This window comes from Oncorhynchus keta, unplaced genomic scaffold (assembly GCF_023373465.1).
Source record: "Oncorhynchus keta strain PuntledgeMale-10-30-2019 unplaced genomic scaffold, Oket_V2 Un_scaffold_3664_pilon_pilon, whole genome shotgun sequence".
Taxonomy (NCBI): domain Eukaryota; kingdom Metazoa; phylum Chordata; class Actinopteri; order Salmoniformes; family Salmonidae; genus Oncorhynchus; species Oncorhynchus keta.
In genome coordinates, this window is record NW_026290923.1 from 707,074 (window position 1) to 723,361 (window position 16,288).

At 47.2% G+C, this 16,288-nt stretch overlaps 1 protein-coding gene and 1 long non-coding RNA gene across 4 annotated transcripts; one reads left to right on the forward strand and one right to left on the reverse strand.

Annotated features, from left to right (window-relative positions):
• The first annotated feature begins 4,312 nt into the window (after positions 1–4,312).
• On the forward strand, positions 4,313–15,702 carry fdxacb1 (ferredoxin-fold anticodon binding domain containing 1). The gene is made up of 7 exons (XM_052516110.1): positions 4,313–4,916; positions 6,282–6,538; positions 7,332–7,488; positions 7,561–7,764; positions 9,563–9,724; positions 13,254–14,224; positions 14,726–15,702. The coding sequence occupies exons 2-7, from the start codon at positions 6,286–6,288 to the stop codon at positions 14,872–14,874; spliced, it is 1,896 nt and encodes a 631-aa protein (XP_052372070.1). The 5' UTR covers positions 4,313–4,916; positions 6,282–6,285; the 3' UTR covers positions 14,875–15,702.
• On the reverse strand, positions 14,104–14,852 carry LOC127928754 (uncharacterized). Of its 3 annotated transcripts, none has more exons than XR_008132072.1 (4): positions 14,703–14,852; positions 14,559–14,654; positions 14,367–14,510; positions 14,104–14,222 (listed from the first exon to the last, which is right to left on the reverse strand). It is a non-coding gene; the product is annotated as an uncharacterized LOC127928754 (long non-coding RNA). The 3 variants fall into 3 exon arrangements; XR_008132071.1 differs by having other exon boundaries at positions 14,319–14,510; XR_008132070.1 differs by having other exon boundaries at positions 14,122–14,270; positions 14,319–14,510.
• Positions 15,703–16,288: the final 586 nt, after the last annotated feature.

The following is a 16,288-nucleotide window of genomic DNA, read 5'->3' on the forward strand; positions in this document are numbered from 1 at the left end:
TTAAATTAGCATTGAAGTATATTTGTATTTATTATGGATCCACATTAGCTGATGCCAAAGCAGCAGCTTGGCAGCTTCATTAGTTCCTGCCAAAGCACACCAAACGATTATGTTAGGTTTATGCACCTAGTCACAAAAAAACAAAGCCATTTTTCCAGCCAAAGATAGGAGTCACAAAAAGCAGAAATAGAGATAAAATTAATCACTAACCTTTGATGATCTTCATCAGATGACACTCATAGGACTTCATGTAACACAATACATGTGTATGTTGTTCGATAAAGTTCATATTTATATCCAAAAATCTCAGTTTACATTGGCGCGTTATGTTCTGTAGTTCCAAAACATCCGGTCATCAATTTACAGAAATACTCATCATAAACATTGCTAAAAGATACAACTGTTATGCATGGAATTTTAGATCCACTTCTCCTTAATGCAACCGCTGTGTCAGATTTCCAAAAAACTTTACGGAAAAAGCACACCATGCAATAATCTGAGTACAGCGCTCAGACACAAAAACAAGCTATACAGATATCCGCCATGTTGTGGAGTCAACAGAAGTCAGAAATAGCATTATAATATTCAGTTACCTTTGATGATCTTCAGCAGAATGCACTCCTAGGAATCCCAGTTCAACAATAATTATTTGTTTTGTTCGATAAAGTCCATCATTTAAGTCCAAATACCTCCTTTTTGTTCGTGCGTTTTGCCCAGGCGCAAAAGTAAAAAAAAGTTCCAGTTACAGTCTGTAAAAACATATCAAACGATTTATAAAATTAGGATGTTTTTAACATAAATCTTCAATAATGTTCCAACCGGAGAATTCCGTTGTCTTCAGAAATGCAATGGAACGCAGGTCACTCTCACATGTGCACTCGTGATCAGCTCATTCTGGCAGAGCCCTGACTCAATCAGCTCTCATTCCCCCCTCCTCCTTTCAATTCCCCTACACAGTAGAAGCATCAAACAAGGTTCCAAAGACTGTTGACATCTAGTGGAAGCCTTAGGAAGTGCAATATGACCCCATAGACATTGTATATTCGATAGGCAATGACTTGAACAAAAAAAAACTACAAACCTCAGATTTTCCACTTCCTGGTTGGATTTCTTCTCAGGCTTTTGGCCGGCCATAAGAGTTCTGTTATACTCACATACATCATTCAAACAGTTTTAAAAACCTCAGAGTGTTTTCTATTCAAATCTACTAATTACATGCATATTCTAGCTTTTATGGCTGAGTAGCAGGTAGTTTACTCTGGGAACCTTTTTATCCAAGCTACTCAATACTTCCCCCCCAGTCCCAAAAACGTTAACAACTATAGTTTTGGCATGTCGCTTACGACATCTACTTTCTGCATGACACAAGTCATTTTTCCAACAATTGTTTACAGACAGATTATTTCACATATAATTCACTGTATCACAATTTCAGTGGGTCAGAAGTTCACATACACTAAGTTGACTGTGCCTTTAACCATGTCATGGCTTTAGAAGCTTCTGATAGGCTAATTGACATCATTTGAGTCAATTGGAGGTGTACCTGTGGATGCATTTCAAGGCCTACCTTCAAACTCAGTGCCTCTTTGCTTGACATCATGGGAAAATCAAAAGACATCAGCCAAGAACTCAGAAAACAAATTGTAGACCTCCACAAGTCTGGTTCATCCTTGGGAGCAATTTCCAAATGCCCGAAGGTACCACGTTCATCTGTACAAACACTAGTATGCAAGTATAAACACCATGGTATCACGCAGCCATTATACAGGTCAAGAATGAGACACATTCTGTCTCCTAGAGATGAACGTACTTTGATGCGAAAAGTGCAAATCAATCCCAGAACAACAGCAAAGTACCTTGTGAAGATGCTGGAGGAAACCGGTACAAAAGTATCTATATCCACAGTGAAACGAGTCCTATATTGACATAATCTGATAGGCCACTCAGCAAGGAAGAAGTCACCTCTCCAAAACCGCCATAAAACAGCCAGACTACGGTTTGCATCTGCACATGGGGACAAAGATTGTACTTTTTGGAGAAATGTCCTCTGGTCTGATGAAACAGAACTGTTTGGCCATAATGACCATCATTATGTCTGGAGGAAAAAGGGGGACGCTTGCAAGCCGAAGAACACCATCCCAACCATGAAGCACAGGGGTGGCAGCATCATGTTGTGGGGGTGCTTTGCTGCAGGAGGGACTGGTGCACTTCACAAAATAGATGGTATCATGAGGAGGAAAATTATGTGGATATATTGAAGCAACATCTCACGACATCAGTCAGGAAGTTAAAGCAAATGGGTCTTTCAAATGGACAATGACTCCAAGCATACTTCCAAAGTTGTGGCAAAATAGCTTAAGGACAACCAAGTCAAGGTATTGTAGTGGCCATCACAAAGCACTGACCTCAATCCCATTGAAAATTTGTGGGCAGAACTGAAAAAGCGTGAGCGAGCAAGGAGGCCTACAAACCTGACTCAGTTACACCAGCTCTGTCAGGAGGAATGGGCCAAAATTCACCCAACTTATTGTGGGAAGTAGGGAAGGGTTCGTTCCTTTTGTCCTTGTCAATCATTTGCTCACTGGTGAAATTAGCATTATGACAATATCTTTAATTAAATCATTCAAAAACCTTTATAAATAATGCAATTGCATTCAGAAGTTGACAATCAAGAACACAGCACGCATGTTTCCATGTAAGTTCTGCCCTATAGGGAGAGATACAATAGTTCCAGTGTTTTCTAAGTTCTCAGCAGTAAATGTCCCCCAAGTTGATTTATTATGGACTCGTCTGACTAGTCTCTTATCTCCCCTGCAGAGCTCCTTCTTCACAGTCACACATTTCTCAGAGGAAAATTATTTATAATGAGGCAGAGAGAGATAATTAGAAAACAACTGTGGAATAACCCCTCCCCTTCTATTAATATAACATAAGCATAATCAATTATTCATACATCAAACATTTGTACAGTCCATACCATGACCCCTAGGTGAATCCTACAAAGGCTACCCGAAATGTTTGACCAAAGTTGAACAATTTAAAGGCAATGCTACCAAATACTAATTGAGTGTATGTTAACTTCTGACCCACTGGGAATGTGAAAGCTGAAATAAATCCTTCTCTCAGTGATTATTCTGACATTTCACATTCTTAAAAAAAGTGGTGATCCTAACATTTTTTTCTAGGATTAAATGTCAGTAATTGTGAAAAACTTAATTTAAATGTAATTGACTAAGGTGTATGTAAACTTCCGACTTCAACTGTAGGGTAGTAAGTTTTAAGTTCCTCGGCGTACACATCACAGACAAACTGAATTGGTCCACTCACACAGACAGCATCGTGAAGAAGGCGCAGCAACGTCTCTTCAATCTCAGGAGGCTGAAGAAATTCGGCTTGTCACCAAAAGCACTCACAAACTTCTACAGATGCACAATCGAGAGCATCCTGTCAGGCTGTATCACCGCCTGGTACGGCAACTGCTCCGCCCACAACCGTAAGGCTCTCCAGAGGGTAGTGAGGTCTGCACAACGCATCACCGGGGGCAAGCTACCTGCCCTCCAGGACACCTACACCACCCACCACCACACCATGATCTTTATGGCCTTCCTGTGACATCGGGTGGTGTGTAATAGCGGTATATAGATGGTGGTATGTAATAGTGGTATATAGATGGTGGTGTGTAATAGTGGTATATAGTTGGTGATGTGTAATAGTGGTATATAGTTGGTGGTGTGTAATAGTGGTATATAGATGGTGGTGTGTAATAGTGGTATATAGTTGGTGATGTGTAATAGTGGTATATAGTTGGTGGTGTGTAATAGGGGTATATAGATGTTAGATGGTGGTGTGTAATAGTGGTATATAGTTGGTGATGTGTAATAGCGGTATATAGTTGGTGATGTGTAATAGCGGTATATAGTTGGTGATGTGTAATAGTGGTATATAGTTGGTGATGTGTAATAGTGGTATATAGATGGTGGTATGTAATAGTGGTATATAGTTGGTGATGTGTAATAGTGGTAAATATATGTAGATGTAATCGTGGCTATTTTTTGTCCTTTCCCCTTTCTTTCCAACCTGACCGATCACACACTCCTGCACAGCAGCTGTAAGCATGCACAAATAAATGTCCTAACGCCTTGATACCAAAGAAGGAGAAGAAGGATTTGACGCCATGATACCAACGAGAAGAAGGATTAGGTAAGGGGTATGGTTACGGTAAGGAGTTAATTTCAGGGTTAGGTTATGGACGTCGCAAGGAACCTTTTATACCATTAGTTTTGTTTCCGTCCATACTACTGTAAGTGTGACACCGACCTTATTGTTTTGATGATTCTACTCGTGCCGACCGGCTCCACTGCTGATGACAAAATAACATGAATCTTATGATCGATAATTAACCCAACTCGATGTTTCCCCTGCTGATTATTATTAACCGTTTTTCATTGATGAGCGGCCGTGAGGCTCATGGGAACGTCACTCTTCAAATCTACCGGGAGGAAACGTGAATTGCTTTGCCAATGTTAGCAACATTATTCCATTACATACATTAGCAAGCTAGATCAATGCGAGTAGACAGACACATGGCTCAGTTAGCAACTCTTCTTTCTGAAAGCCTCGTCTCGTGCATTGAGCAATGGAATAACTAGTGGGGGGCGTCCCTATAGTCTAAAGAGGCTTCCTCACATTGGGAGCATCTCAATTGTATTTCCTTGATACCCCGAATGTCCCTCTTCTTCTCTTCTCAAAGCACATTGGAGCAGAAGATCTGAGGATCCTGACTACTTCATTCCAGTGTCAAAACGGCCTCTCAGGAAATGCTTTTGAGAGGGTTTGAGAGCAATGGCTGTCTTCTGCACTGACCTGACAAACATCGGGACAGACACCAAAATATAGCTTTGGTGCAATTTTCAGAGGTATGTGGTACATTTTCACAACTAAGTACAAAACTCAAAGCAGATCATCAAAAATGCAGTTGATTCGAAACTCATTTTAAATTTACTACAATACACCAAATCAGTCACTTTTCCACCAAACTCAGTGTTTCATCTAGAAATACATGTTTCACATTGCAATACATGTTCATATGGCAGGACGCTTGGCCCCAGTGATGTTCTGGGCCATTCGTACTACCCTCTGTAGCGCCTTACGGTTGGTTAGATGCCGAGCAGCTGCCATACCAGGCGGTGATGCAACCGGTCAGGATGCTCTCGATGCTGCAGCTGTAGAACCTTTTGAGGATCTGAGGACCCCATGCCAAATCTTTCCAGTCTCCTGAGGGGGAAAAGGCTTTGTCGTGCCCTCTTCACGACTGTCTTAGTGTGTTTGTTGGTGATGTGGACACCAAGGAACTTGAAGCTCTCAACCTGCTCCACTGCAGCCCCGTTGATGAGAATGGGGGCTTGCTCGGCCCTTCTTTTTCTTGTAGTCCACAATCATCTCCTCAGTCTTGCTCACATGGGGTGGCAGGGTAGCCTAGTGGTTAGAGCGTTGGACTAGTAACCGGAAGGTTGCAAGTTCAAACCCCCGAGCTGACAAGGTAGAATCTGTCGTTCTGCCCCTGAACAGGCAGTTAACCCACTGTTCCTAGGCCGTCATTGAAAATAAGAATCTGTTCTTAACTGACTTGCCTAGTTAAATAAAGGTAAAATAAAAAAACATTGAGGGAGAGGTTGTTGTCCTGGCACTACACTGAGTGACGTTTGAAACGCTATTAGCGCGCGCTAACTAGCCAGCCATTTCACTTCGGTTACACCAGCCTCATCTCAGGAGTTGATAGGCTTGAAGTCATAAACTGCGCAACGAAGAGCTGCTGGCAAAATACACGAAAGTGCTGTTTGAATGAATGTTTACGCGCCTGCTTCTGTCTACCACCGCTCAGTCAGATACTTAGATACTTGTATGCTTGTATGCTCAGTCAGATTATATGCAACGCAGGACACGCTAGATAATATCTAGTAATATCATCAACCATGTGTAGTTAACTAGTGATTATGATTGATTGAGACTTAGATACGCAGGACACGCTAGATAATATCTAGTAATATCATCAACCACGTGTAGTTAACTAGTGATTATGATTGATTGAGACTTAGATACGCAGGACACGCTAGATAATATCTAGTAATATCATCAACCATGTGTAGTTAACTAGTGATTATGATTGATTGAGACTTAGATACGCAGGACACGCTAGATAATATCTAGTAATATCATCAACCACGTGTAGTTAACTAGTGATTGTGATTGATTGTTTTTTGACTGTCTGTCCGTCGGCGCAGAGTGATGACGTCATCAGAAGGTGGGGAGGCGGTGCTTCTGGTTGGAGAGGGGAACTTCTCGTTCTCTGCCGCTCTGAGCCGGATCGTCGCCACGGAGACAAATGACATCACCTCGGGGACCGATGACATCACAAGGGAGACCGATAACATAGCCGGTGGGAGGGGTTTGAGGATCACAGCCACCTGTCTCCAGACCAAAGAGGAGGCGCTACGACACCGCGGCTCCGCCCACAACATACACACAATCACACACTCAGGTAGCTCCGCCCACAACATACACACAATCACTCACTCAGGTAGCTCCGCCCACAACATACACACAATCACACACTCAGGTAGCTCCGCCCACAACATACACACAATCACACACTCAGGTAGCTCCGCCCACAACATACACACAATCACACACTCAGGTAGCTCCGCCCACAACATACACACAATCACTCACTCAGGTAGCTCCGCCCACAACATACACACAATCACACACTCAGGTAGCTCCGCCCACAACATACACACAATCACACACTCAGGTAGCTCCGCCCACAACATACACACAATCACTCAGGTAGCTCCGCCCACAACATACACACAATCACACACTCAGGTAGCTCCGCCCACAACATACACACAATCACTCACTCAGGTAGCTCCGCCCGCAACCGCACCATTAAAGATTGTGGATAAATGAAGACGACTCAAGCCATTTACAGATTTGTGTTAATGGTTTCTGTCTGTGTAAGTGGGTGTTGCTTTTCTTCGTAACATCTGGCTTGGAGAGAGGGAAAAGCTGCTTCTGGTCTACTTATTGCCCCACCTATCTCTGCCGTCTCTGGGGCACCCCTCCACGGTTCCGGGGCAATAAGAAGACCAGTGTGGCCCGCCTCAACCAAAAAATATAATGTAACACTTTCTCTGCCGTCTCTGACACCATCACACACTCCAATTAGAGACAGGCTGGGTGTGTGTGTTCTATTCTGTTTTGTTTCTGAATGCACAATGTGATGTCCTTATGTACAGTTGGTCTAATGTCTGTCTGTGTGTGTGTGTCAGGTGGGGAGGTGCTGTTTGAGGTGGATTGTACACGTCTGTCAGACTGTGTGTGTCTGCGTGGTCGACAGTTTGACCGTGTCATCTTTAACTTCCCTCACTGCGGTCGGAAGAGTGGCGTGAAGAAGAACAGGCTGCTGCTCAAACACTTTTTCCTCAGGTGAGACACACACACACACACACACACACAACACTGTTGAATCTCATCTCACCTCTAAGTGTATGTGTGTAGCTGTGTGGGGCTGCTGAAGGAGGAAGGGGAGGTACTTGTGTCTCTGTGCAACGGGCAGGGCGGGACTCCAGCCGACCGGCCAATGAGAGAGTGGCACAACAGCTGGCAGGTGGTCGCCATGGCAGCAGAGGCAGGGCTTATCCTGAACGAGGTCCGCCCCTTCGATGGCGAGAAACCTGACAGTTACCAATCCACCGGGTACAGGTGAGCTGATGGCGTCTCGGAGTAGGAGTGCTGATCTTGGATCAGATCAAAATTAATGAGGATATGGACATCGTGGCAAACCAACCAATCAATCAAATGTATTTATAAAGCCCTTTACCCAGCCTAAATGCCCACAGAGCAGATACCCAGCCTAAATGCCCACAGAGCAGATACCCAGCCTAAAAGCCCACAGAGCAGATACCCAGCCTAAATGCCCACAGAGCAGAAACCCAGCCTAAATGCCCACAGAGCAGATACCCAGCCTAAATGCCCACAGAGCAGATACCCAGCCTAAATGCCCACAGAGCAGATACCCAGCCTAAATGCCCACAGAGCAGATACCCAGCCTAAATGCCCACAGAGCAGATACCCAGCCTAAATGCCCACAGAGCAGATACCCAGCCTAAAAGCCCACAGAGCAGATACCCAGCCTAAATGCCCACAGAGCAGATACCCAGCCTAAAAGCCCACAGAGCAGATACCCGGCCTAAATGCCCACAGAGCAGATACCCAGCCTAAATGCCCACAGAGCAGATACCCAGCCTAAAAGCCCACAGAGCAGATACCCGGCCTAAATGCCCACAGAGCAGATACCCAGCCTAAATGCCCACAGAGCAGATACCCAGCCTAAATGCCCACAGAGCAGATACCCAGCCTAAAAGCCCACAGAGCAGATACCCAGCCTAAATGCCCACAGAGCAGATACCCAGCCTAAATGCCCACAGAGCAGATACCCAGCCTAAATGCCCACAGAGCAGATACCCAGCCTAAAAGCCCACAGAGCAGATACCCAGCCTAAATGCCCACAGAGCAGATACCCAGCCTAAAAGCCCACAGAGCAGATACCCGGCCTAAATGCCCACAGAGCAGATACCCAGCCTAAATGCCCACAGAGCAGATACCCAGCCTAAATGCCCACAGAGCAGATACCCGGCCTAAATGCCCACAGAGCAGATACCCGGCCTAAATGCCCACAGAGCAGATACCCGGCCTAAATGCCCACAGAGCAGATACCCAGCCTAAAAGCCCACAGAGCAGATACCCAGCCTAAATGCCCACAGAGCAGATACCCAGCCTAAAAGCCCACAGAGCAGATACCCAGCCTAAATGCCCACAGAGCAGATACCCTAAATACCCACAGAGCAGATACCCGGCCTAAATGCCCACAGAGCAGATACCCGGCCTAAATGCCCACAGAGCAGATACCCAGCCTAAAAGCCCACAGAGCAGATACCCAGCCTAAATGCCCACAGAGCAGATACCCGGCCTAAAAGCCCACAGAGCAGATACCCGGCCTAAATGCCCACAGAGCAGATACCCGGCCTAAATGCCCACAGAGCAGATACCCGGCCTAAATGCCCACAGAGCAGATACCCAGCCTAAATGCCCACAGAGCAGATACCCAGCCTAAATGCCCACAGAGCAGATACCCAGCCTAAATGCCCACAGAGCAGATACCCACAGAGCAGATACCCGGCCTAAATGCCCACAGAGCAGATACCCAGCCTAAATGCCCACAGAGCAGATACCCAGCCTAAATACCCACAGAGCAGATACCCACAGAGCAGATACCCACAGAGCAGATACCCACAGAGCAGATACCCACAGAGCAGATACCCACAGAGCAGATGCCCACAGAGCAGATACCCAGCCTGAAAGCAGAAGGCAATGCAGCAGCAAACATACCTCACTGGTAGTTAAAGTCTGTTACTGTTAAAGAACGCAGCAAATATTGAATTGAGGTGAAGGCACCCAAAAGGAAGGGTTTTGTTGACTGTGTGTTTGTGTGTGTTGTCAGGAGCCAGGACAAGTGTTTCCATGCAGAGCAGGGCGTGACTCATGTGTTCAGTCGTAGTGTGGTCTGCAGCGCCCCCCAGAGGAAGGACATGAAACAGCACATTCTGGGAGGACGACCATTGACCTACCACATACCTGCTGAACTTTCACATTACATACACAGGTACACACACACACACACACACACACACACACACACACACACACACACACACACACACACACACACATACTGACCTACCACATACCTGCTGAACTTTCACATTACATACACAGGTACACACACACACACACACACACACACACACACACACACACACACACACACACACACACACACACACACACACACACACACACATACTGACCTACCACATACCTGCTGAACTTTCACATTACATACACAGGTACACACACACACACACACACACACACACACACACACACACACACACACACACACACACACACACACACACACACACACACACTGACCGACCACATACCTGCTGAACTTTCACATTACATACACAGGTACACACACACACACACACACACACACACACACACACACACACACACACATACTGACCTACCACATACCTGTAGGGTGACCATGGTTCCTCCAACGTCTGGCACTGCCCACACACACACTGCCCACACACACTTCCCACACATACTGCACACACACACTTCCCACACATACTGCCCACACACACTACCCACACACACTGCCCACACATACTGCCCACACATACTGCACACACACACTTCCCACACATACTGCACACACACACACTTCCCACACACACTGCCCACACACACTGCCCACACACATGCCCACACATACTACCCACACACACTGCCCACACATACTGCCCACACATACTGCACACACACACTTCCCACACATACTGCACACACACACACTTCCCACACACACTGCCCACACACACTTCCCACACATACTGCCCACACACACACTGCCCACACACACTGCCCACACACACTGCCCACACACACACTTCCCACACACACTGCACACACACACTCCCACACACACTGCACACACACACACTTCCCACACACACTGCCCACACACACTGCCCACACACACTGCCCACACACACACTGCCCACACACACTGCCCACACACACTGCCCACACACACACTGCCCCCACACACACTGCCCACACACACTGCCCACACACACTGCCCACACACACACTGCCCACACACACTGCCCACACACACACTGCCCACACACACTGCCCACACATACACATTTTTTAAAGAGCTGAAGCAAGGCACATAATTTTCCTTCATATGAAATTGCCACCTCGTTGCCATTGAAATGCATTGGGAGCTCATTTAAATATTGCTGTAGCACAAACAGTATAAATGCCTTCACTACTATTTTCTCCAGCATTCTAAGTTGGGCCCTCCTGTATGCTTTTTAAAAGGCGTTTTCATGTTAATAGCTTCAAATGTTTCAGCTTTAAATAGTTTCCGCTGCAAATAGTCTGGGTAGCCATTTGATTAGATGTTCAGGAGTTTTATGTCTTGGGGGTAGAAGCTGTTAAGAAGCCTCTTGGACCTAGACTTGGTGCGTCAGTACCGCTTGCCGAGCGGTAAGCAGAGAGAACTGTCTATGACTTGGGTGGCTGGAGTCTTTGATCATTTTTAGGGCCTTCCTCTGATACCGCCTGGTGTAGAGGTCCTGGATGGCAGGAAGCTTAGCCCCAGTGATGTACTGGGCCGTTCGCTCTACCCTCTGTAGTGCCTTGCGGTCGGAGGCCGAGCAGTTACCGTAAACCCCAGGAAGAGTAGCTGTTGCCTTCTCAGGAACTAATGGGGATCCATAATAAACCCCAGGAAGAGTAGCTGCTGCCTTGACAGGAACTAATGGGGATCCATAATAAACCCCAGGAAGAGTAGCTGTTGTCTTCTCAGGAACTAATGGGGATCAATAATAAACCCCAGGAAGAGTAGCTGCTGCCTTGGCAGGAACTAATGGGGATCCATAATAAACCCCAGGAAGAGTAGCTGCTGCCTTGGCAGGAACTAATGGGGATCCATAATAAACCCCAGGAAGAGTAGCTGCTGCCTTGGCAGGAACTAATGGGGATCCATAATAAACCCCAGGAAGAGTAGCTGCTGTCTTGGCAGGAACTAATGAGGATCCATAATAAACCCCAGGAAGAGTAGCTGCTGCCTTGGCAGGAACTAATGGGGATCCATAATAAACCCCAGGAAGAGTAGCTGCTGCCTTGACAGGAACTAATGGGGATCCATAATAAACCCCAGGAAGAGTAGCTGCTGCCTTGGTAGGAACTAATGGGGATCCATAATAAACCCCAGGAAGAGTAGCTGCTGCCTTGGCAGGAACTAATGGGGATCCATAATAAACCCCAGGAAGAGTAGCTGCTGCCTTGACAGGAACTAATGGGGATCCATAATAAACCCCAGGAAGAGTAGCTGCTGCCTTGGCAGGAACTAATGGGGATCCATAATAAACCCCAGGAAGAGTAGCTGCTGCCTTGGCAGGAACTAATGGGGATCCATAATAAACCCCAGGAAGAGTAGCTGCTGCCTTGGCAGGAACTAATGGGGATCCATAATAAACCCCAGGAAGAGTAGCTGCTGCCTTGGCAGGAACTAATGGGGATCCATAATAAACCCCAGGAAGAGTAGCTGCTGCCTTGACAGGAACTAATGGGGATCCATAATAAACCCCAGGAAGAGTAGCTGCTGCCTTGACAGGAACTAATGGGGATCCATAATAAACCCCAGGAAGACTAGCTGCTGCCTTGGCAGGAACTAATGGGGATCCATAATAAACCCCAGGAAGAGTAGCTGCTGCCTTGACAGGAACTAATGGGGATCCATAATAAACCCCAGGAAGAGTAGCTGCTGCCTTGGCAGGAACTAATGGGGATCCATAATAAACCCCAGGTGATTAGCTGCTGCCTTGGCAGGAACTAATGGGGATCCATAATAAACCCCAGGAAGAGTAGCTGCTGTCTTGACAGGAACTAATGGGGATCCATAATAAACCCCAGGAAGAGTAGCTGCTGTCTTGACAGGAACTAATGGGGATCCATAATAAACCCCAGGAAGAGTAGCTGCTGTCTTGACAGGAACTAATGGGGATCCATAATAAACCCCAGGAAGAGTAGCTGCTGCCTTGACAGGAACTAATGGGGATCCATAATAAACCCCAGGAAGAGTAGCTGCTGTCTTGACAGGAACTAATGGGGATCCATAATAAACCCCAGGAAGAGTAGCTGCTGCCTTGGCAGGAACTAATGGGGATCCATAATAAAAACAAATACAAAAAACAATTATTTTTCATTTAACTCGGCAGGTCAGTTAAGAACTAATTCTTATTTACAATGATTCGATGATCGGAGATTCGATCTAGCAATCTTTTGGGTACTGGCCCAACGCTTTAACCACTAGTCTACCTGCCGCCCCAAATAATCAAGGGTCAAAACAACCACACATTGAACATTAACAATAAGCATAGAGGACAGGTCTGTCAGACACTGTCCCTCATCTCTGCGTCCTCCCCCCAACAGGGGGATAAGTTTTATATTTTTGACAGTCACACAAGTTCTAAAAGAATAAAGACATTTCAAATGTCATTATGTCTTTATACAGTGTTGTAACTCTCTCTCTTTCTCTACAGGGGGTTTCTCTCAAATTCTAATCATCCCGTCAGGCTGGTTCAGGACTTTCTGGTTCAGGCCCTGGAGAGGGAATGGCCTGTCTCCATGGTTACAGAGCCCCTCCCCCTGCTCATACACTCCTCCCCCCAGAGACTAAACGCATGTTGCCCCGAGATACAAGACACACACACACATTGCTACTGGCTACACCCCTCCCACACACACACCACTTCACACACACCCTCAGATGATCACAAACACATAGACACTCTACTGGCAGACACACACATAACCTACGACTCAGAGGATGAGGGAAGGGAGAGAGAGTGTAGCAACCGTTTTAAGGAGTGTGTAGGTGAGGGAGAGGAGTGTGTAGGTGTTGGGGGATACGTGCTGCGTCCTTCTCTACTGCCTCAGATGGAGATACTGAGAGAGGAGAGAGAACACAGAGAGAGAGAGGAGGTTCTGCATGGTGTGAGCGGCCTAGTCTTTCAGAGAGTTCACATCAGTCCCTGGTCCCCCCCTGCCTTCCACCAGCTCCTCCTCTGGGGAGCGTGGCCCAAAGCCTCTCAGTCAATCCCTGACCTGGGGCGGAGTCTGGAGCGTCTGCTGACCCCCTATGGGCTTTCCCTGGCTGAGGAGCAGGGGTCTCTGTGGCTGGCAGCCGAGCCAATGGGACGGCTAGGCCGGCTGTGGGCTGATGACCTCACTGATGGCGTCCGTGTGTGTCTGAACCTTGACCTCCTGGCGTCACTGGTCTACTCCCTACCTGACTGGCGCCTGCTCTGGTCACCTGACCCCCGCTTCCTCAACCACTTCCTGCTTCGCCCATTGCCAGAGCAACCGTTCCATCCCTTCTCCCTGTTTCCACAGAGCTTTGTTTATGACATCAGCTTCTGGGCGGGGCCAGACTGGCAGGAGGCAGCGTTTCATGCTCTAGTCAGGGAGGCCAGTAGAGAGATGGTAGAGAACGTTACGCTCATCGACACCTACACACCCAACACACAGACCGACACACACCCTGACGTACCACACACCTACACACCCTACACACAGACCGACACACACCCTGACGTACCACACACCTACACACCCAACACACAGACCGACACACACCCTGACGTACCACACACCTACACACCCAACACACAGACCGACACACACCCTGACGTACCACACACCTACACACCCAACACACAGACCGACACACACCCTGACGTACCACACACCTACACACCCAACACACAGACCGACACACACCCTGACGTACCACACACCTACACACCCTACACACAGACCGACACACACCCTGACGTACCACACACCTACACACCCAACACACAGACCGACACACACCCTGACGTACCACACACCTACACACCCAACACACAGACCGACACACACCCTGACGTACCACACACCTACACACGCAACACACAGACCGACACACACCCTGACGTACCACACACCTACACACCCAACACACAGACCGACACACACCCTGACGTACCACACACCAGCTACTGTTACAGACTCACCTATCGCTCACACACACATGCCCTCTCACACACACGCGCACTCAAACTCCACACACACCTGCAAAGCCTGCTGTCCACACGCATGCATCTCACCGTCAGGTAGTGTCTGTCTGTCTGTCTGTGAGAGATGAGTGCAGTGTTGTAATATGCTGTTGGTGTCAGGATGGTGTTGGTGTCAGGATGGTGTTGATGTTGTGTTGATGTCAGGATGGTGTTGATGTCAGGATGGTGTTGGTGTTGTGTTGATGTCAGGATGGTGTTGGTGTGGTGTTGATGTCAGGATGGTGTTGGTGTCAGGATGGTGTTGATGTTGTGTTGGTGTCAGGATGGTGTTGATGTTGTGTTGGTGTCAGGATGGTGTTGGTGTCAGGATGGTGTTGATGTCAGGATGGTGTTGATGTTGTGTTGATGTCAGGATGGTGTTGATGTCAGGATGGTGTTGGTGTCAGGATGGTGTTGATGTCAGGATGGTGTTGATGTCAGGATGGTGTTGATGTCAGGATGGTGTTGGTGTCAGGATGGTGTTGATGTCAGGATGGTGTTGATGTCAGGATGGTGTTGATGTCAGGATGGTGTTGGTGTCAGGATGGTGTTGATGTTGTGTTGATGTCAGGATGGTGTTGGTGTCAGGATGGTGTTGGTGTCAGGATGGTGTTGGTGTCAGGATGGTGTTGATGTTGTGTTGATGTCAGGATGGTGTTGATGTTGTGTTGATGTCAGGATGGTGTTGGTGTCAGGATGGTGTTGATGTCAGGATGGTGTTGATGTTGTGTTGATGTCAGGATGGTGTTGATGTTGTGTTGATGTCAGGATGGTGTTGGTGTCAGGATGGTGTTGGTGTCAGGATGGTGTTGATGTCAGGATGGTGTTGATGTCAGGATGGTGTTGGTGTCAGGATGGTGTTGATGTCAGGATGGTGTTGGTGTCAGGATGGTGTTGATGTCAGGATGGTGTTGATGTCAGGATGGTGTTGGTGTCAGGATGGTGTTGGTGTCAGGATGTGTTGATGTCAGGATGGTGTTGATGTCAGGATGGTGTTGGTGTCAGGATGGTGTTGATGTCAGGATGGTGTTGATGTCAGGATGGTGTTGATGTCAGGATGGTGTTGATGTCAGGATGGTGTTGATGTCAGGATGGTGTTGGTGTCAGGATGGTGTTGATGTCAGGATGGTGTTGATGTCAGGATGGTGTTGATGTCAGGATGGTGTTGATGTCAGGATGGTGTTGATGTCAGGATGGTGTTGATGTTGTGTTGATGTCAGGATGGTGTTGATGTCAGGATGGTGTTGATGTTGTGTTGATGTCAGGATGGTGTTGATGTCAGGATGGTGTTGATGTTGTGTTGATGTCAGGATGGTGTTGGTGTCAGGATGGTGTTGATGTCAGGATGGTGTTGATGTCAGGATGGTGTTGATGTTGTGTTGATGTCAGGATGGTGTTGATGTCAGGATGGTGTTGATGTGAGGATGGTGTTGGTGTCAGGATGGTGTTGATGTCAGGATGGTGTTGATGTCAGG

Bases quoted from the DNA above. Each gene is read 5' to 3' on its own strand.
- fdxacb1 (XM_052516110.1), top strand. From the start codon at position 6,286: ATGACGTCATCAGAAGGTGGGGAGGCGGTGCTTCTGGTTGGAGAGGGG. The intron at 6,539-7,331 runs GTAGCTCCGCCC...TGTGTGTGTCAG, and splicing joins ACACACAATCACACACTCAG to GTGGGGAGGTGCTGTTTGAG. The intron at 7,765-9,562 runs GTGAGCTGATGG...GTGTGTTGTCAG, and splicing joins TACCAATCCACCGGGTACAG to GAGCCAGGACAAGTGTTTCC.